The 21,025-nt window shown below is 36.3% G+C and overlaps 1 protein-coding gene across 15 annotated transcripts in view; it reads right to left on the bottom strand.

Moving 5' to 3' along the window:
• The window catches only part of MLIP (muscular LMNA interacting protein), a 257,064-nt gene that overhangs the window by 129,335 nt on the left and 106,704 nt on the right, over positions 1 to 21,025 (bottom strand). For 12 of the 15 annotated variants that reach the window (XM_050789010.1, XM_050789008.1, XM_050789011.1 and 9 more), the window contains 3 exons: positions 17,817 to 17,972; positions 14,847 to 15,239; positions 1,438 to 3,009 (listed from right to left, as the gene is read on the bottom strand). In XM_050789010.1, the coding sequence (XP_050644967.1) occupies positions 1,438 to 3,009; positions 14,847 to 15,104 (1,830 nt within the window). In that variant the 5' untranslated portion in view covers positions 15,105 to 15,239; positions 17,817 to 17,972. The remainder of the gene's footprint in view (positions 1 to 1,437; positions 3,010 to 14,846; positions 15,240 to 17,816; positions 17,973 to 21,025) is intronic. The other 3 variants (XM_050789004.1, XM_050789003.1, XM_050789012.1) reach the window with 2 other exon arrangements.

The raw sequence follows: 21,025 nt of genomic DNA, 5'->3' as shown, positions 1-21,025 counted from the left end.
CTGGACAATTATTCACTGAACTTCAGTTTCTTGGTGTACAAAATAGGGAAAATAGTATTATCAACTTCATATAGTTATAAAACTTAACTGATGTAATCCATTTTAATTAATTTTTCAACTATTTTATATACTAGCATAGTTCCTGACTCACAGAAAGCATTTGATATTGCTGCTATTATTACTACCAGATTATAAGGCCAATCGTCTTATGTCTCCACACACAGCCTTCTGGGATCATCTTCTGTATATTTGGTCAGGTTGTTTTCCATTTCTGAAATGCCAACTTCTTTCCTCTTCATTAAGTTAAATCCTAAATATTTCCAACAGGCCTGACATTTTTTTATAACTTCCCTTACTAACCATGTTCCATCACATTACTCCTGTTATATTGAACTCAGTTGATGATTATTTATAATCTGACTTACACATTTAATTTTGCCTTATATTGGTTTTCTAGCTGTATTATAGATTTAATAACTATATATAGCCTCTCCAAATTGTGTATGTTTTTTCTACTGATTAAAATTGAATTGTTCTAAGAAAAAAAAAAAAAAAAAAACTCTTACTTCCCTTTAAAAGAAACCACACACACTCCAAAGAAAGCTAGTGTAGTGGTATACACATAGTAGGTATTTAATGCATGCTTTTGACTTGAATTGTATTGTGACATCATTTACAAGATAATGAGTGTCACTTCATCCCTTCAACATGACATTCATCATCTGTAAAGTGATAGTGAAACACACTCTCCATGGTATTTCAAAGCTCTAAAACGATACTATTTCAATGTACTGAGCTGAAAATCACCACCCCTTCTTATGCAGGCACTTTAATTGTTTTATTTTATTGATATAACAGCTATCAAATTCTGGGTGTGGTTGATCCACAATCTGAATTACTTGAGAATAGTTGGGAAGCCAGCATGCCTTAGCGTAGAGTTGCCTTCTGCTAGGAGAATGGGCTTGAATATGTCACAGGCCTGGATCTAAGATAATATTCCATTTTATATTAATCCTGTCTACTATTCCATCAATACAGGATATTTGGATGGATGCTCGGGTCCCTGTTAATAAATCATCAGAAACATATCATAGTCCTGAATCTCAACTATTTTCTTTTAATTCTGTCATTAGGGCCAATGGTATAACTCATATTATGCCTGAGGAAAAATAATACTCTTGGAGTCATAGATATAAGACATTAGGCAGAGAAAGAGGATTTTCAAAATCAAATAATTTGACTGAAACACATAATTCTATACAGATTATAATTCATTTACACATTCAAATATACCAAGTCCTGGTACCCTCTTGCACTTTTTCTTCCTTCTTGTAGAGGCACAATTAATACTATAATTATTGATTTCTGCCTTGGGGGGAAAAAAAGATTCTTCCCTGTTTCAAAATAAGCATGCACCATGCAACATGCAAAAAATACCTTTGATTTCTTATTTTCTGGGCCTGTTGACATGGACAATGCACAAGGTGAAATCAGCTCCTCTGTTCTTGTTAGAGATATGGGAAGTGATGGGGTTGAAACAGGTGACCTGTGGTTGGGGGTGCTGCTTTCAGATTTCCCAAGTCTTGAAGGCAGGGTACCACTGCCACAATGTGGATGCAGAGCTGAGGGACTGAGCTGGGGCACCAGGGTGGGAAGATTGGCACGAGGGAGAGAGGAGGACCTCAAGTTGGGAAGAGAGGCAGAGCTAGTACTGGAGATAGGGAGTGAAGGAAGAGCTGAAGGATTCAGCTCCTGGCCAGATAGTTGGGATGATGCTCTTTTAGATCTGTTTATCAGGCTTGAAAGAGCTGGGGAAGGATGGAAACATTTCTCTGAAGAAGAGAACGTAGCTCTTTGATTAATAGTAGGAGATAGAGAAGACAATGCAGAGGAGGCTAATGTAGAAGGGTAGGTGTGAATGTTTCTGGGGTTTTCTGGACCCCTGAGGTCACCATCCTGTTTACTCTTTAAAGAGGAAAGAGAAGAGCTTGGTGGAACAGGAGGAAGACCCACAGAACTTGATGCACTGGTTTGTAGCAGGGAAAGCATGGTATTGTTCTTCAAAGTAGGTGATGGTGTTCTCTCTACATTCATGGAAGCAAGGCTGCTACTAGCCTGTTTTGTAGGAGAGAGGGAGGGCGCCTGAGAAAGTGGGGTAGACTTGGTGAAAACAGGCAGGTGAAAAGATTGCTGGGTCAACTCAGAAACCTGGCATTCCCCTTGATCTGGAGACCCGGCTCTCAGGGAACAACTTGAGAGAGATTTTTTAGGCGTGGGTGGGGTCTGCTTTGCTTTTTGATCAAGTGTGAGCGAGGAAGAGGCCGGGGAGTTGAGAGAGAAGGTGGGACAGGATGCAGGGGAAAAGGGTCTTTGGTGGGAAGGGTTTGACTTGAGAATGGCAGTGAGAAGGGCAAGCCGGGAAGGCACCGGGGATTTTACCCCTGACTTTGAAAGATTTCCACTAGATGACATTTGGCTGCAGATGGTGGAAGAAGAGCCGTGGAAAGAGGAGGTAAATGGTTTGGGGCTCGGAGACAGTGAATGCGTGACAATGCGGACTGGTATGTACAAGGCTGAATTCGACTTCAGAGAAGCACTGGAGGACGATGGAGGAGAAGAGGTTCTCGGACTTTCTCCGCGACTAAGGACATGCGAGGTTAAACTTGTCTTCTTGAGAACTTCAGAGGTCAGTCCAGGCTTTGGATCTGCCGCAGTTGAACTGGGTAAGTTAGAACCTGATAGTTGAGTGGAATGGGGAAACAGTAACGTCGAGGAGGTGCCCTTCGATGCAGAAAAGGGTGTAGAGTGAGCGGTAGTTTGAAAATACGTAGCTGATTCTTCCACCACGGCCCCACCGACATCCAGCCTCCTAGTGTGGAACTCCTCTAGGACAGAGGCTCCCTCGAGGTGAACTGGGTCGGGTGGTGCGTTCGGATTAGTTGGAGAAACAAAGGAGAAAGCAGGTGGTTTACAGGCAAGCTGCTCAGAGGTAGTGGAAGAAGAAGTTAACTAGAGGAAAGAGAAATAGACAGATTGAAATGGGACATTATTTCTGAAACGATCAAAATATTCTTGTCACTTGTGCGATTATGCAAACAATTTACACAAAAGGAGGCAACTTAAACCTCCATAAAAACGAAGGAAATTCTGTTTTGCTAATGAGGCCTTGCTCTGAATTTGAAATAAGATACAAATAAGCTGTGAAGTATTACATCCTATACCTCATTTATCCCACAGAATGAAATCAATATAAAATTATATTGCATAGTTGGAAGATAATTCGTCGACATCATCTAAAATAGTTATCTTAATTTTGAGTTGTGTGATTTGGAAAGATTTAAATCACCATCAGTATAAATTGCAAATTTCACTTTGGAAAACTATTTTCTTCTATTGTAAGAATATAAAGCATGATATTATAATAACGACTACAAGCCTTAAAAAAATTTTAACACACTCCAAGGGTTTAAAATTCTAAGTTTCTACTACTTCACTCCTACATGCTGTGAACTTGGAAAAGTGCCTAGAATTCAAAAGATGAAACCCCCAATATCAACATAGAATGATAAATTGAGGGATTGAAAGCAAAGTCCAAATTAGACAGGAAGTTTTAGCTTATTTTTCCTAATTATTTGCCAGAATGAATATTTACCATGAACACACAATGAATATTTAACAAATGATTTGGGTTATGCTGGAAGAAATAGGCTCTCTTGCATCAAAAGAAGCCAGAACACTTTACAAATATAATCCACTTGAATCAAGGAAACCCACCAATCCAAATAAAGAGGAAATAAAGAAACCAAATAAAGAGGAAATAAAGAACAATTCATCATTTTACAAGAGAAGCTAGGGAGAGCCTGTGAAACAACTGGATGTAGGTAGCCTTGTGCCATTTTAAAAATCATCTAGTACTTTAAGATAAGCACTGAAGTTATAAATACTTTGAACACCTTTTAAACAGAGGTTTCCCTTAAAAGTCATTGATTTGATTATGTCAATATATAAAAGAAATATAAACATGCATGTCTAATAAAGAATTTAGGGAATATCAATCATTTAAAATATCAATAAATATTAAGATTAACATATAGATGTTGCATTAAGCACATAGCAGGAAAATGTATATAAATATAACAATCAAACTTAGCAAAATCTTTACAAATAAAGTAAAAGATATTTATTGATTTTGCTTATAACATTTTCAGATTTCCATCAGACCTAATGCAGAGGTTTTCATGTCATATAGTTTTAATCTCTAAAAAATTTAAAACTGGCAAATTTAAACAACTCATCCCAAACTTCCAAGTTTCTAAGTAAACATACCCAAAATAGTCCTTTCTTTTATACATAAATTTATATGTATCTTTGCAACATGGAAGAATACAAACATTTCTTGCTACATAAATAATACCTGAATATTTTAGCATAACCCAGAATATGAGAAAATCAGATATAATTGAAAGTCAAGCAGAATTGAATCAAGTGGAGGAAGAAAACTTAGCAATTCACTCTTGTAAGTTTTACTTAGAAACAACTCTGCTTAGCCAATGTTTATGTAACTGATTCATGTGGTTAGAGATATATTTAAATCCAAACACTGCTAGCTGGGCAGCTGAATGTTTCTGTCACTACAAGCATGACAATGTCTTATCTGGAGTTATGCAATCATTTGTAGTTAAATATGTAATTAATGTTTAAGAAATTGTTCTCTTAGGGTAAATAGTATATTCGGATTTTTTTTTAACCACAAATGAAAAGTCTTCTCTAATTGCTTCCTATGATTGATCTCTCCTATTGAAAAGAATATAGAAACATTTCTAGACTGTGTAGTGTGTCTTTGCATGTTGTACTATGCCTAGAATAGCTGTTTGGTAAAGAATTCTGTAAATTAATAATGGCAGTCACAAAACTCTCATTACCCTTTCAGTTCTGCTGTTTCCAAATAACTTTAATGTATATGACAAACTCAATTATTTACCCTGATTATTCACCAAATTATCACTATGCTAAGACCATAGAGCTGTAATCGTTAGGGTCTCATTCAGAGGAAAAGATTAACCTATCCAACTTCCTCAAAACTATGGCTTCTAATGACCAAACACTCTACTCCATTAATTAATATTTTACCCAATATAAGTATTTCAGAATTTTATTATACTTTCTAACATATTTAAAACATTGATTTTTTAGGAACTTCTAAGAGAAAGGTTCTGAAAAGTCTAAAGATGTTTACTATGTTTATATTAATCTGCACATAATTTTTATTATATTTTCTTACTTAGTATATTAATAAGTATATGCAACATACTCATTTCTAACTTGCAAATATACCACGATATTATCCTAATTTGTACTAATATAAAAATGTGACACCATATTTTCTAAAATTCTCAGGAGTGAAGGATTCATTTTTTAATAAAAAGATTGATTTTTTTTGAGTTTCCCTAATTAATAAATTTTTTAAAAGAGGAAATAAAGGCATGAAAATATGTATGCAGAAAGAAAAAATGGGCACCTGTCAAATTCTCAGTCAGTAGCTCAGAATTAGTCCTTCATTTTACCTCTTCCTGTAAATCCCTTTATTAGTGATCCCAAATTTCCCTATTGGCATCTATTTAATACAAATTATTTCCATCTCTTCTTCCTCTACCATTCATAACCCTCTATGTTGTTCTCAAGGTTTGTTACTGATACTCTAACTCCTTCTCCCTCAAGGCTATTCTAGGTCTTCTTTACCATTTATTTCTTACCTCATCTTTATTGATTTCTTTGCTTTAAACACCTCTCTAGACCTACCAAGGACCATGTTTTCCAATCCCCAGAATTATGCTGGTTCCTTGAGCCCCCCTTGACATACACTCTCTCAAAAGTCATTTTCAAAACTCTCTTCTCCTAGAAAGGCTATCTGGAACTCTGGAAAACATTCACAACAATCTCACTAACAGAAGATGCAATGTGCTCCTATCATTAGGTAAGTAGATGATCCTAATCATAAATTCACCCTCAGATCCTATATAATAGAGACCATCAATTATTTTAATAACCAATCTCTATTGTAGAACTGCCTTGTATTTTTACTGCCTGTAAATCTAAAATAAACTGCTCCTGTGTATATTCAGTTTTCCCTGATGTTTCTATGATATTTCAAAGCATTTGAATAAAAAGTGAAGTGACTGATCTGCTACCTAGTATCCTGAATACTTTCTGAGATTCTGACAGCACCAGATGTGGATCACATATAGCTGTGCTCTTCCTCCTGAATCTGTACAGCTACATGAGGCAGAAACCCCAGATTCTCCCTTGTCGTCACATACCAATCGTCATATTATGGCAGCTTGGCTTCCTAAACTTACCTATTATTGACTTGTCCTCTTCTCTCTGATGAATGCTTGTAATGCTACAGGGCACATTCTCAGCCTTTCTTACCTGAACACATTAAATAATCTTTTCTGGTGTTCTTACTTCTAGTTCACCCTATTTAACCCATCACCAGATTGAACTTTTAAAATCTGATCACCTATGCTTAAGACCTCATCATTGTTTTCTTTGTGTCTACCATGAACTAAAGATATTTCCTTCATGACAAAGCCCCTCTCTTGCTATCCAGTCTCATGCCCCTCATCCCCTATTTTTTAAGTTTCAGTAATACTTTGTTCAATCTCAACCTTCTTGCCAGCATTGCCAGCATTCTAGCTATTGTGGTTTCTTGCCAATCCTCTCTTGCCAATCAACTCGGCAAACCTTTATTCTTAGACCAATCCCAGCAACTGCCATTATGTTCCTAGACCTAGTCTACTAGAAGTTGCTATAAGAAAAAGAAAATTGATACCAGTTGTTAATTGGCAGGACCACAGCACCTGTTTTTCAAACTGCATCCGTACAAGGGCAGCAGCCCCAGCCAAGTGGGTCTGGTTTCCCCTGTACTGAATTTCCCTGCAGAAGGGGAGGCTTTCTCAATTCACATATGGGCTGGGTGAGTCACTGTAGATTGGTTAAAGCACGGGTTCAATGTCTGTAGTCTCATCCCGGCCCTGCATCTCTCCATTTTTTGGTTAGTTGATTTGTGTTTTCTTTTTTGTTGTTATTGTTTGGACCTTGGCTTCTTCTACTGTTCTGATGAACAGTTTTCCAAAAACAACGTTCTCCACAAACCCTTAACCTACTGTTTCTCCCATTATGCTCAACAGATGGCCTAGATTTCTTTACTCCAAGGAAAACTGAGATTACCAGGAAAGCGAATTTTGGTCGTATCACCTTCATTCCCTTTCCCTCATTCTAAGGAAAGATGAATGAAAAACCTTTCGCTTTTTAAAAGGTGAATTCTCCTTGTGTACTCTGAATCACAGCAGCTCTTGCCCCCTTAGAAATCTTATTTCATCAGTTATTCCTCATATCCTAAGTACTTATTCTTTTTAATTTTTTCCTAGCTCCCTGATCCTAACATAGATATAAAACAGAAATTCTCTCAATCTTTTAAAAACCGTGATAATAAATATCATTGTGGTGAATAGTAAAAGTACCCACAATTCTCTGTTCTTTTCCATTCATTCCATCATAAACACAAAGTCTTTCATTACACCTTTTAATCTGGATAGCCAAATGACTTGTTTTGGCTCATACGATATTATCAAATGTAATACAAGAAGCAGTAGCTTGAAAAACACCTGTGCATTGAGCCTTACTGGCTTGTTGAGTGCAGAACATTGCCATAATATGAATGAGCTCAGGCTAGTTTACTGGAAGATATAAGACCACATCTCAGCAGACAACTACTCAGCCACCAGACAGCTAACCAGCCACCAGCTAACCCCACAGCCAATCACAGACATGGGTAGGTCACAGCAAAGATTAACTGAATCTCGCCCATATCTGCAGAACCACCTAGCTGAAAACAGCCCAAATAATTGACCAAGAAATTTTTGATCTAAATAAAATACTGTGTTTTAAAACGCTAAATGTTGGCATGGTTTGTTAAGCAATGAAAGCTAACTGACAAAAACAAATATATACATACATATCCAAAGCTCTTTCTAGATCTTATATTTCCCATAATTACAGGCCTATGTTGTTTTCTTCTCAGTCAAGTCTGTACAATATAATCACTGCCTTGAGTTTCTTATTTCTTGTAGTCAACACACCCAAAATGACTACCCAGAGTCCCAGCCTTGTAGAATTCCTTCCTTTTAAGTGTGGGTGGAAATGGTTACTTGCTTCTAACTGATAGAATGTGACAGAGGTGAAGGAATTTTTCAAATGTAACAAAGGTCCCTAATCAGGTGACTTGTTAATTAAAAGGGAGGTTTATCCTGCATGGGTGTGACCCAATCAAGTGAGCTCTTTAAAAATAAAAATAAAAATAAAAAAAGGTCTTTGGAATTAGAGACTCAAAGCAGCAGAGATACTTTTTCTCTGTTGCTGGCTTTAAGAGGCAAGCTGCCATGAATTCCACAGCCTCAAGGAAATAAATTCTGCCAACCTGACTGACACCTTGATTTCAACCTGGTGAGAGACCCTGAGCAAAGAACATGGCTCAGCCATATCCAGACATCCGAGCTACAGAAACCAGGAGAAATAGGCAAATTTGTGAAGTCACTACATTTGTGGTAAGCTGTTATACAACAGAAAACTAATACACTTCCCACTAACTTCTTAACAGATTCCTCCTCCACCATTACATGGAAAACTGTTATCACTACCATCTACAATGGTTTATTTTTCCTAAACCCAACAGGCACTTGAATCGCTTACCTTTCCTGATTTCTTTTCAAAGTGTGACTCTTCTAATCTCTCCCTCCTTTTCAGAACTTTTATTTACGGCCTCTTTTTCATTACTCTTTCCTAGTGTATTTCCTGTTGAGTCCTTTTCATATTGCTTCTCATCTTCCACCCTGTTCTTATGTGCTGGTACTTCGTTCTCTATTACCTTTCTGGAATGCCAAAAATGTATTCATCCTTCAAGTTTCAGCAACACTGCCTCTGTGAACCCTTTCTGATGGTCCAGGCTGACTTAGGCATCCTCCCCGTAGGCTTCCCACTGTTTTCTGAGCATGCAACCTTTTGTTGTCATTATTTCCAGGCACATACACTTTTTAAATTCCTTAAAGGCAGATCATATGTCTATGTACCTCTAGTGTCTAGTGCCTAGCCTACTACCTTCATACAGGAATAAAAGATAACTAAAATGTCTAGTAGATCAAGGAACAGAAGGATGCAGAAGCAGAAACATAGTTTCTCCTTGAAGAGGGTCTGATCCCCTCCCTCAGCAATTGCCCCCTTTTATTCTGCTCTAGACTCTGGGCAGTGAGGATGGGTAGGTGTAGGAAGAACACTGCCTCTGACCTCTGATTCAGTCATTACCTCCCCAGCCAAGTTCTGACATCAACAAGTCTTAAGTTTTGACATCAACAAGTCAGAAGACTCTCTTCTTAAAAGCCTACATCATCTTTCTGCTGGAATTGTCAAAGCGACTTGATTTTCCAGATATGTTCTTCCTTTGTGCCTGGTTAATGGTACAAATTAATCCACCCAGAGGAAATAACAAGCTACCATTCAGGGACTATAGGGATTCTGCCAGCATCAGAGCAGAGCCTGGAGCTTCTCACTGATTCATAAAAATTCTCCTAAGTGCATCTAGTTTCATTCACCATGAAAGGTAACAAGATAAAAGGAGGGAATCATATACTCACCCTAAGCAAGAAAAGAAATGGAGAGGTAGCAGTGGGAAGATCACTGCAGAAAAGTTGTTAAAAAAATAAAATCACTTGGTCAGGGATTTGTCCAATGCCTAAAAGAATGTAGGGTCTCTAAATTTTTAATCCTACCCAACTGCTCAAAACAATTATATGACCAAGAAGGCCCATGTAGAATCTGAATTACTACTCAGTCACCTCTCACCTATTCATGCAAGGTCAGGCCCCGGGTGGCTCTGTTCTGCATGCAAAGAGCCATCCAGCTGATGGCCTTGAACACTTTACCTCCCAGCTTCTTAATATAAACGTGCCATGTTTCAGCAAGTACTTTGGCATTCCAAGCTAGTCCTCCAGCAGTTGGCTGAATCCAACATGAACGTTTAACCTCCCAGCTTCTTTCAAGGTTTTCAACCTCTAAATCTCTGGGGTCAGAAGCTATAGATTATTTGCTTCAGTAAGAGGAACAGCACTAACTCTAAGGCAGGAGTCCTAGGTGCTCTTCCATACTCTATTATCATTTTCTTTCAGCTTTGAATGCTCACTAAGAGGGTTTATGTAATATCTATTCTCTATTTAATAAACACAAGATCATGTGAAAAGGAGGATCATTTATTCATTTATTCATTCATTCATCAGACACTTTTTAAGCACCCACAGTATTCTAGTCATTGTATTAGGTGATGGGAAGCAGAATTGAGAAAAATATTTTTTGTCAAGTTCAAGGGGTTCAGGAATCTAGTGGGGTAAGAGAGACACATGAAGGCTATTATAATACAGTATACTGGTATGAATAGGGTATTTCATTATAAAGTTGAGACCTGGGGGTATATGGAGGGTTTCTATGTCTAATGCCCCATCCAAATAACTTACTGTAATCCCTTTTCTATGAATCCATGAAATCTAATTATTTAATAAACATATGTGCTAATGTCCAAATTCCTCAGAATTTCATGTCAGGACCTCCATTATTTAGCCCCAGTCAGTTCTTTTAGTCTTATTTTTATGTTCCATGCTCCTCTCCCCAGTTCTTACTTCTGAGCTACATTTGAAAAAGGTGTGAAACTCTCCTTCTCCATGGTCGTTACTTTGTGCCCCAAAAAAACATGCTGCCATCTCAGACTTCTTAGATACAGTAACCCATTTATTGAGAGCCTACCACTGGCCAGGAACTATTCTAGGCACTTTGCATGGATTATCTCATTTAATCTTCACAAGTCAGGTTGATATATTATCAACTCATTTTACAAATGAGAAAACTGAGGTTTATGATTTCAAGTGACTCACCCAGAGGAACATAGCCAGTAAATCGCCCATCTCATTTTGGTTTTCCCACATCACCGCTCCAATGCATGACCTCCCTTTCCTTACCTCCCATCCATTTCTCAACCTGATTTCTGTCCCCATAATCTCATTCACACTGTTCCCACCAAGGTCACCAAATGACCTCCTAATTTCAAGATTTAATGAACTCAGGGGCCCTACTTTATTTTACCTTGTTTTATATTCCATTATAGACTCCTCTTTTTGGAAAGTCCCATTAGCTCCCACTGCATAAAACCACTCTCTCAGACTTCTTTGGCTCACCTCTTAGATAGAAAAAGACACCTAGGTTTCTCATTGGCTCTCTTTTTTCATGGCTGTTTTTATACTTTCCTGACTCCTGGCTTGAATCTTGTCTTCTTACTTTTACCTTCTTTCCCTGAGTAAATTCCCATCACTTTAACTTATGTGGCAAATATCTCCAGTCTCCCTTCTCTCTCCTGTGTCTAGGATTCATACTTTCAACTTCTTTCTAGATATCATCATACAGTGCCACCAAGGCATCTCAGACTCCATATCAGATGTCTAATCTCTTCCCATCCCCTCCCAAGACCTGTTATGCATTCTTCAACTAATGATGCCAACATTCATCCAATTTCCTAGGTAATAAACTTCATTCATGCTTAATTTTTCCCATATATTGTCAATGAACAAGTTCAGCTAATTCTACCTCATAAGGCTCTCTGTTTATTCCGACACTCACTATCTTAGCTCTAAACTTTATGATACATCTTTCAGATGAATCACTGTATTTTATGTGTATTCACCTCTCCTTTAACTCTAATATTACCCCTAGAAAATTCTTAGACTTTTACATGAACATTAAAGTCCCTTTTTATCTGAATTTTATTTAAGAGGATTTTGATTCAACAGCTTATTTTATATAACATGTTTACTTTTGATATGCTTTGAAATTATTGAGTGATTTTTTTAACAAAAGATACTTTTACTTAAACATGCCACTTCAAAGGAAGAACTTGGGGAGTTTATCATTCAACCCAATATTTATATTGACTATGTCCAAGATAATATGCTAACCACTGTAGGGGACAAAATGTTGAATAAAACTGAATTTAACATGGGCTTTACCTGTAAAATCTCTACAAGCTGTTAGGGGGTATAAGACATGTATCTAAATAGCTATAGTACAGCCTATGATAATTATAAAATAGGCACAAAAAAAAAAAAAAAAAACTATCAGAATTACGTGGGGAGAGAGTTTGCTTTCACCGAGAGAACCAAAACAGCTTCATGAAGGTGTTGATATCTGAGCAAGGACTTCACAGGTGAAAAGATATGTGATCTTTTGAATATTTCATGTTTTTTCACTCACCTTATTGAACTCCCTTTATGTGTAAGGCACTGCATTAAGCGCTAGAGATACAGAAGTTAACAAGAGACCAGAACTTGACTTCAAGTAGTTTTCAGTCAGTGAGGAAAAAAGATAGAAGTAAATTATTACAACAGAATGAAAAGAAATTATAATGGAGAGTTTTCCCCCACTAAAAGCTACAACATAATAAAGAAAATCACAAAGATGAACAAGAACTAACTCCTTTCCAAAGGGAACATCTTTAAGAAGGGATGCTACTGGAACTGAGCTTAAATTATCAAGTAGCCTGGGTCAAAATGGAGAAGAGCTAGGGAAAGAAGGAAACGTTTGACCAGAGGAATCAAGGGCTCAGAGATGGGAAGGCATGAAGTATGTACTTTGGTGATTGTTCAGGAGAGCTGAAGAAGAGAGCTAAAAGATGTAGATAGAAAAAGACACCTAGGCTAGGTTGTGGAAAGGTTAAAGGCCAGACTAAGAAGTGAAGACGTTTCTTAGGAATAGCTTCTCAATGACTAAACAATAGATCTAACTTATAGACAGTTCTATATATGGATTCATTTTCACCAGGCAGACTAGAAATTTACTTACTTGATTGAAAACTTGATATTGTTGGCATCAAGCAGCCCAATCGTGTAATTTTTTTTTTAGACTTTGTACATTACAGTTCACTATATTAAACTTCCAGACTGCTCTCTTTGGGGCTCTGGTCATTTCTCCTTAGTTTACACTTGTGGCAATAGTCATCTTATTTTTATTTCATGATGACCTACTGTTTACTCAAACGGATTATTATAGGAAATGGAAACAAGAACAATGGTAATTGTTCAAATAATTGGTAATTGGTCAAACACTTTAGGATATAGTATTCCATTACTGGTAATCATAATCTTCAGCCACAATTAATATGAGGTTGAGCTCTGCTTTTTTATTTGGAGCTCTAATAACATGAACTATAACCTGCTCCTAAATAACCTTTTATGGAAAAAATTTTGAAGGACATATTCAGTCTCTAGATTCACTTCTATATATTTGGACACACAAAAATAAAAATAAGTGGCCAATTCAGAGGAAAAAACTATCAGTTGGAGAAAACAGCAAATCAAAGACCCAACAATTGCTTTGTTAATTTTTTTATTAATACATTTTCTTTTCAAAGAAGTCACCTAAAGCTATCCTCCCCTAACAATGGAAATTTCCACATTTCTACGTCTCCAACTACTTCATTATCTTTTCTGAGGCAAGCAAGAAATATTTAAACCTATCACAGCATATTGAGAATACCTTTAATTATATGATTACATTTTGTTCCAATACCTAGCTGAGAAAGAACTTCAAGAAGAAATAAATGTTTTAGTCCAGTAAAAATGTGAGTACTCCAGTGTGTGTCTTTTATTACCAGAAGACAATATAAGAAACTAGATGCTTGAAGATAATAAAAATGCAGCATCAGAAACTCAGTGAAGCCTACAGAAATACAGATGGTGTGGCACCAAAACTCCAATGCCTATTCTACCATTTTGCGTTGGTCCTGTCCTAGTAACGCAAAAAGACCAACATGCCAGTAAAAATGTCCTTTAAACTACTTTGGGTTGACTGCAAATGCCTGATCTATTAGATCCTAAACAGGATATCTGGGTACCAATTCATGGTCATTGTCAAGAAGTTAGAGCTCTGCATTCACTACCTACTCTCAAAGCCAGCATCTGCATTCCTAACATTCTAACTACACCTCGTAAGTCACCTTACATTTTCATTATGGCAAATAGCCAGTCAATGGCAAATTATTCTATTTTTTATCTTCAAAATGCCTCCTTGTCCACATCCTTTCTTTCCTGCCATCACAGATGTGGGTCTTCACCTATTGTACCAGACTCTCTCTACCTTAAAAGAACCATTCAATCTTGCCACTAAGTTTTGGGGTGGTATATTTTCCCCCTCTCACTGAGGTCAGCCCCACCCTGGGGGCTTCCAGGACCACAAAAGATGTTTTCCTTAGGATACACAGGGGAAAATTATTTTTCTTACTCTTATTTCCTAGTTTTTCCTTTTATTAGTCTTTTACCAATTTAAAATCAATGAATCTACCTCTAGTGTCCAATTGTTATCTTTTCACTAGATCTTTCTTATGTCTGAAATATGCTTCTTGATGGACCCAGCTCACCAAGCACACTCTCTTGACTAAAGAAACTCCTCATATCAACCTTCTCCAAGAATTATTTAAAAGAAAGAGGTAGTATTCTCCCAAATTTACTCCAGCTAAATGTTTTACATTTTCTCTTCAGCCAATTCACAGCATAATTGCTTAATCCTTTTTATCTTATAGATTTATTGTCTATGTTTATACTATGATGATTTATTACCTGAGATAATGATTTTTTAAATATATTTTTCTTTGAAAGTTTTGTCTGCCTTAAACAGGATGGCCTTTGCAGACCGCCCAAGACAAAGGGTGCATAAACACTTATTTTTTTCCTTATGGATTGCAGGAAGACAAAACCTACCTGCCCGTGTTTTTGCTGAGGGGCGATCCCATGAAGCATTTCAGGATGTGATGAGGCCTTGAGATCAGTCCCCTGTGTTTTGGGACGCACTACATCAGAGACCAGACTGGAAGAGATTGCTAGAGACTTGGGCCGGACAGCTGCGGTACCAATCCCCCCTGGGGGGCCTTGTTCAACTTTTCTGCTTGTAGCCTCATCTTCCCCTTCAGAGTCCACAATAAGGACATATTCAGCTTTGAAGAGGTCACTTTGCTGCATTCCTTGAAGTTTGTTTGCTTCAAATTCCCTTTCTTGTAAAATCGTTCCACTGACCTCTGAAGGACAAGTCAATGTCGCTTTGTCTCTCTCTTGTTGGCTCCCAGCATTCAAGGTCAAGTAGTCATTGGATTTAGACTGTAATAGATGTAGAGATATAAAAGCATTGACATTACTTTAATAAATGCTTCTTTTTTGGCACATACACTGAAAAGTTTAAACACCTTATATTTTCAAAAATATATTAAGTTAGGTTGACATAAGAAAGAGATTGGGTTGAAGTTAGTGGTTTATTTTTACTAGCCCAATAGCCTACCTGTTTTTCCTGGTCTAAGCCCAAAAATTTTGGGATAGTAATCAACATCAACAAGCAAACCTAACTGTTTTCAAGTAAGTCATGATACAACATTTTAAAGAGAGAGGGGGAGAAAGCAATGTTTTCCATGAAGACATTTGTGAAAAAAATGGGGATTGGGAAAGGGTTTAGTTAATGGTGAAGCAACCTGTATATCCTTTAAAAGCCAAGGGAGGAAGGAAATCCCCATTGAAAGGTTTTAAAATAATACAAAATCTCTCTAAAAATCTGAAAGGAAAAATAAAATTGGAACAAAATGCATAGTCAGACAAAACAATCTAAGTTAATTAGGGAGAACTTATAAATAGAACACCAAAAAAGAAGACATAGATATTTTTAGTACAAAGCGTTTTTCACTGTTTTATTTTGGATTTCTAATTCTCAGTCTTTTCCCATCCAATTTTCTGTGAATACATATGTTTACAAGACCAGGATCAAGATAGCTTTATCAAGCTACTAAACTTCTTTTTCTAAAACTATGACAGCCATGTATACTAAGATTGTGTTTAAAAGACCCAATGTCAATTTTCCTATTTTTGTAATTACACTATGGTTACTATTATTATTTTCTCTGCAGCTTTTGTGTAAGGCTAAAGTTATTTCAAAATAGAAAGTTAAGCCACTAAATGAAAATAAACTAACAATCTCAACTCTGGTGGTCAATTTAATGTGTCCTATGTGTGCATGTGTTGTATGTATGAAGACTGAAGTCGAATCACTGATTAAATATAACTAAAAAGTTGATTTTATACACCCACCCCACTTTATTCAGCTGATAATGATGATATAGTCAGGATAAAACACAAACTGCCTCTGATTAAAATTTCTCTGCCCATCTTTCCCTATTTACTCTGATTTTTTTTCATTGTATTTATCACTATATGGGATTTTATTACACACTTTTCATTTTTTTCATTGCCTGCCTTCCCAATAACAACTAAGCTATATGAATTGTCTTTATTCAGTTGGAATCCAATCACCAAGAGAACAACATATGTTCAGTAAACAGTTGCTAAGAATATAAATGAATGAGGAATTACACTATTTTAATGTTGAACTGTCTAAAAGACAGGGTGAAAAAATTTTTAATCTTTTAAAGATGCAGTTGTATATATATCATTGCAATCAGCAGATAAATATTATCATCTTAGGAAGCTCTGGAGACTTGCAACCAAGGTTGGTTTATGTAGCTACAGTTTCACACCACTCATAGGGCCTAATTACAAAGGATCTCATTAATATTATGTAAATGAGTGCTGTAGGAAAGAAACTATCTAGAAGTGCCATATATAGTATTCATGGCCCCATTAGTCTTTGAAAGAAGATGGCAGCATTGCAAACGCCAGGATCATGGAAATATTACTACTTTCTAGATAAGATATTTCCTTGCAGACAAGGTGAATCTGATTATTTTGTCCCTTTCTAATTGTATCAAGAATAACACAAAGTTGTCCCATCTCATTTTATTTATAACTAAGCAATGTTAAAACACATTTTAAAGAGAAAAACATTTTTACTCAAAATTTTATTATTCTAACACAAGTTATTTTCAAGTTTTTTAAATTTGTTTAGTTTCACTTCCAGTCCTGGTTTCATTTTAGATAGGTACAGTCAAGATATGAACACAATATTTTATCACCTAATATTGTAACATTAACATTTTCCATGGAATTATCTAATTACCATCAGCATAATTTTGTCAAAGTGATATATTATTGTATTCTTAATTTTTCTGATTGTTAGATATTAGGCTTTTTAAATTTTTCTCTAATTATTTTCCTACATAACATTTTTCTTCTTTTGTAATATTTCCTTGGGATACTTTTCAAAGAGTTAGATTATTGAAAGGTTATGAACAGTTTTATAACAGTAGATAAAGGATTTCCACCAAAATTGTATAAATTTACAAAACCAGCAGGAAAATGTAAGCATGCCACTATTTCCACAACTCTCCCAACATCAGGTATTACATTTTTTAGTGTTTCCAATTTGTTACCTGTAAATAATAACATCTCACTGTTTTGTCTTATATTTTCTTTTGAGATAAATTTAAACATTTTTAAATTTTGTTTTTATTTTCTTAAGAAACATTTGAAAGAAGGTGCCAGTAGGCAGAATTTGTCATGTTAATAGCAAACAATAGAATGTCAAACTGAAAAAAATTGAAGATAACGCATTAGAGAGAACATGCAATTTGATAACATTTATGCTTCTGTTGCATTATTATATATTTTTTAGTCAAACTTAGAGTCACAGTCACCTTAATTTAAGCACAGGAAGTATATACAAATTTCCAAGTCATCATTATCGAAAATTTAATATAATTGTTTGAAATAAAAAAAGAATAAAAATAATCCTACCCTATTTACAGTTTCTGGACTCTTATCACTTGATTCTTCTGGAATTTTAACAAGGAATTTAGAGGTGTCAGTCAACTGAGTATGGGTTGGTAGTCTTCTGACAGTGGGGACAAATGTGAAGATCAGAGGTTTGGCTTCAGAACCACCAGCAGAGACCTATGAGACATGCAGTTAATTAGACTTTCAGCCTTCTGAAAGGTTTATCTTGACTTTATTCTCCATATTACATGATATTTATCTCATTTATTTTGATGAATTGCCTATTGTTCTGTGATCATGTATGTGGCTGTCAAAGTAAACACCTATAAAAATAGTCATAATGAATCAGAACATTTTTTATGATACTATTTACCAGAGAAAACAATACCACCCCGGGAAGATCCTGTTGTAGGGGATGGCATAAAACAGCAGGTTGGCAAGCTGATCAGCTGCAATCTTACAGAGCATCTCTGCCTCAGTAGGGTCAACACAAACTCATCACCTGTTCTGTTTCAAAACTGGCTTTCATCCATTTAACCCTGGGTTAGCACATTCAATTTATTAACTCATAATCAATAAGCACGCAAGAAAATTCCCACATTTATCATTAAGAAAAACGCCAAAATACAAATTTAAAGTAGAAAGTAGGCCTATCGGAATACCAATGCTACTCTTAAAGATATACCTTCTCCTTCATTTATTCTTAACTTATTCAAAAATAACTGTACGAAGCATTTGCTGTGTGACAGATACTCAGGAGGTAGGAAAACAACGGTGAACAGGAAACAGTAGACTACTCACAAGCAGAAAAAAGACATGAACCGACTACTAAGGGAACAGTGATGCAGGGTGTCTACCCAACCCAGGAAGCTTCATAATAGGCAGCACCTGAAATTTAAGTTCAGGTGAAGAGGAGGCTAGGGAGATTCCAAGCTGAGAAAAGGAGATGAGTGGAAGCATGGAAAGCAGCAGCAGCAGCGGAGAGTGCATCAAGCTTGGATTTTGTTCCATTGAAATTGTTGATTGAAAAATGACATAGTCATATTAGAATTGTAGATAGATAAAATCTAGTTTTAAAAGTCACAAGTCGGTCGGGCGCGGGAGCTCACGCCTATAATTCCAGCACTTTGGGAGGCCGAGGCGGGCAGATCACCTGAGATCAGGAGTTTGAAACCAGCCTGCCTAACATGGTGAAATCCCGTTTCTATTAAAAATACAAAAAAATTAGCCGGGCGTGGTGGTGGGCGCCTGTAGTCCCAGCTACTCAGGAGGCTGAGGCAGGAGAATGGCGTCAACTCGGCAGGCGGAGCTTGCAGTGAGCCGAGATTGCGCCACTGCACTCCAGCCTGAGCGACAGAGCGAGACTCCGTCTCAAAAAAAAAGTCACAAACCTAGACTCAAGAATAAAAAGCCAAAAGCGTAAGTTGAGGACTAAATGGAAAGGGAGAAAGAGAAGATAGTACTGTAGATTTCTCTTTTAAGAAGTTTACATGAGAAGTAAAAAGAGAGGTTGAGAGTAATTAAAGAGCAAATTAGAGTCAACAGGGTGCTTTTGTTTGTCTTATAATAAACTTGAACATATCTATATACTAGGGGATGGGTGAGAGTAGAGAAGGAAAGGGGAGCAAAACCCTGAAGAAAGAAGGTGAAATAAGTTACAGCAACAACAAGAGGAACATGGTCTCCTTTGAGACTGGAGAAAATAGGCTCATATGTAGAAGAGCTCACAAACGTGGTAAAGTGGTGGAAATGGAAAGAGTGGGAAGGTGATAAGAACCACTTTTGTTGTAGAGAAAATTGTATGTATTTCTCATGTACAACATGATGTTTTGAAATATATATACTTTCAGAATAGTTAAATCTAGTTCATTAACTAATACAGTTCCTCACGTAATTATCATTTTTGTGGTGAGAACACTTAACATCTATTATCTTTGCATTTTTCAAGAATACAATATATTGTCATTAACTATAGTCACCACGCTGTACAATAGATCTTGTGAACTTATTTCTTCTATTTAACTGTAATTATATATATTTTGACCAACATCTCCTCAAGCCCCCTGCCTCTTACTGACCACAGCCTCTGGCAACCACTATTTTACTCGTTACTTCTATTAAATCAGCTTTTTAAAATTCTACATATGAGTGAGATCATGCAGTATTTGTCTTTCTACAACTACAATTGGCTTATTCTACTTAACATAACATCCTCCATGTTCATCTGTGTTGTTGAAAATGACAGAATTCCATTCTTTTTATAGCTGAATAGTATTCCATTGTGTATATGTACTACATTTTCTCTATCCATTCATCCATTGATAGAAACCTAGTTTAATTCCATATCTTAGTTACTGTAGATACTGCTGTAATAACCTAAGAATGCAGATATCTCTTCCATATACTTATTTTATTTCCTTTGGCTATGTGCCCAGTAATGGGATTGCTAGATCATATGGTAGTTGTATTTTTAATATTTTGAGGAACCTCCATAACATTTTCACAATGAATGTACCAATGAACACTCTCACCAACTGTGTGTAAGTGTTCCCTTTTCTTACATTCTCACTAACACTTACGCTTTGTTTTTCTGATAATAGCCATTCTAATAAGAGGGAGGTAATATCTTACTGTTTTGATTGGCATTTCCCTGATGATTAGTAACAATGATGAGTAACAATTAGTAACAACGATGATTAGTAACAATCTTTTTCGTTATGAGCATCATTTTCATTCATACCTATTGGCCATATACCTGTTGGCCATTTGCATGGCTTCTTTTGAGATATGTCTATTCAGATGTATTGCCGTTTTTTAATTGGATTGTTTTCTTGCTATTGAGTTGTTTGAGGTTTTGTTTGTATTTTTTGGTTACTAACCGTTTATTAGATGTATAATTTACAAATACTTTCTCCCATTCTGTAGGTTGTCTCCTCACTCTGTTGATTGTTTCCCTTGCTGTGCAGAAGCTTTTTAATTTGCTAAAATCCTATTTGTCTACTTTTACCTATACTTTTGAAGTCATATCCAAAAAATTATTGACCAGACCAATGTCATAGAACTTTCCCGCTATGTTTTCTTCTAGCAGTTTCATAGTTTCTGGTCTTATATTTAAGTCTTTAAAAGTTTTGCATATGGTTAATGACAGAGGTCCGGTTTCATTCTTCTGCATGTGGATATCCGTTTTCCCAATACCACTTATTGAAGAGACTGACTTTTCCCCATTGTGT

This window comes from Macaca thibetana, chromosome 4 (genome assembly GCF_024542745.1).
Source record: "Macaca thibetana thibetana isolate TM-01 chromosome 4, ASM2454274v1, whole genome shotgun sequence".
NCBI lineage: Eukaryota > Metazoa > Chordata > Mammalia > Primates > Cercopithecidae > Macaca > Macaca thibetana.
Note: the sequence above shows the minus strand (reverse complement) of the source record. Positions and strands in the feature narration are given on the sequence as shown.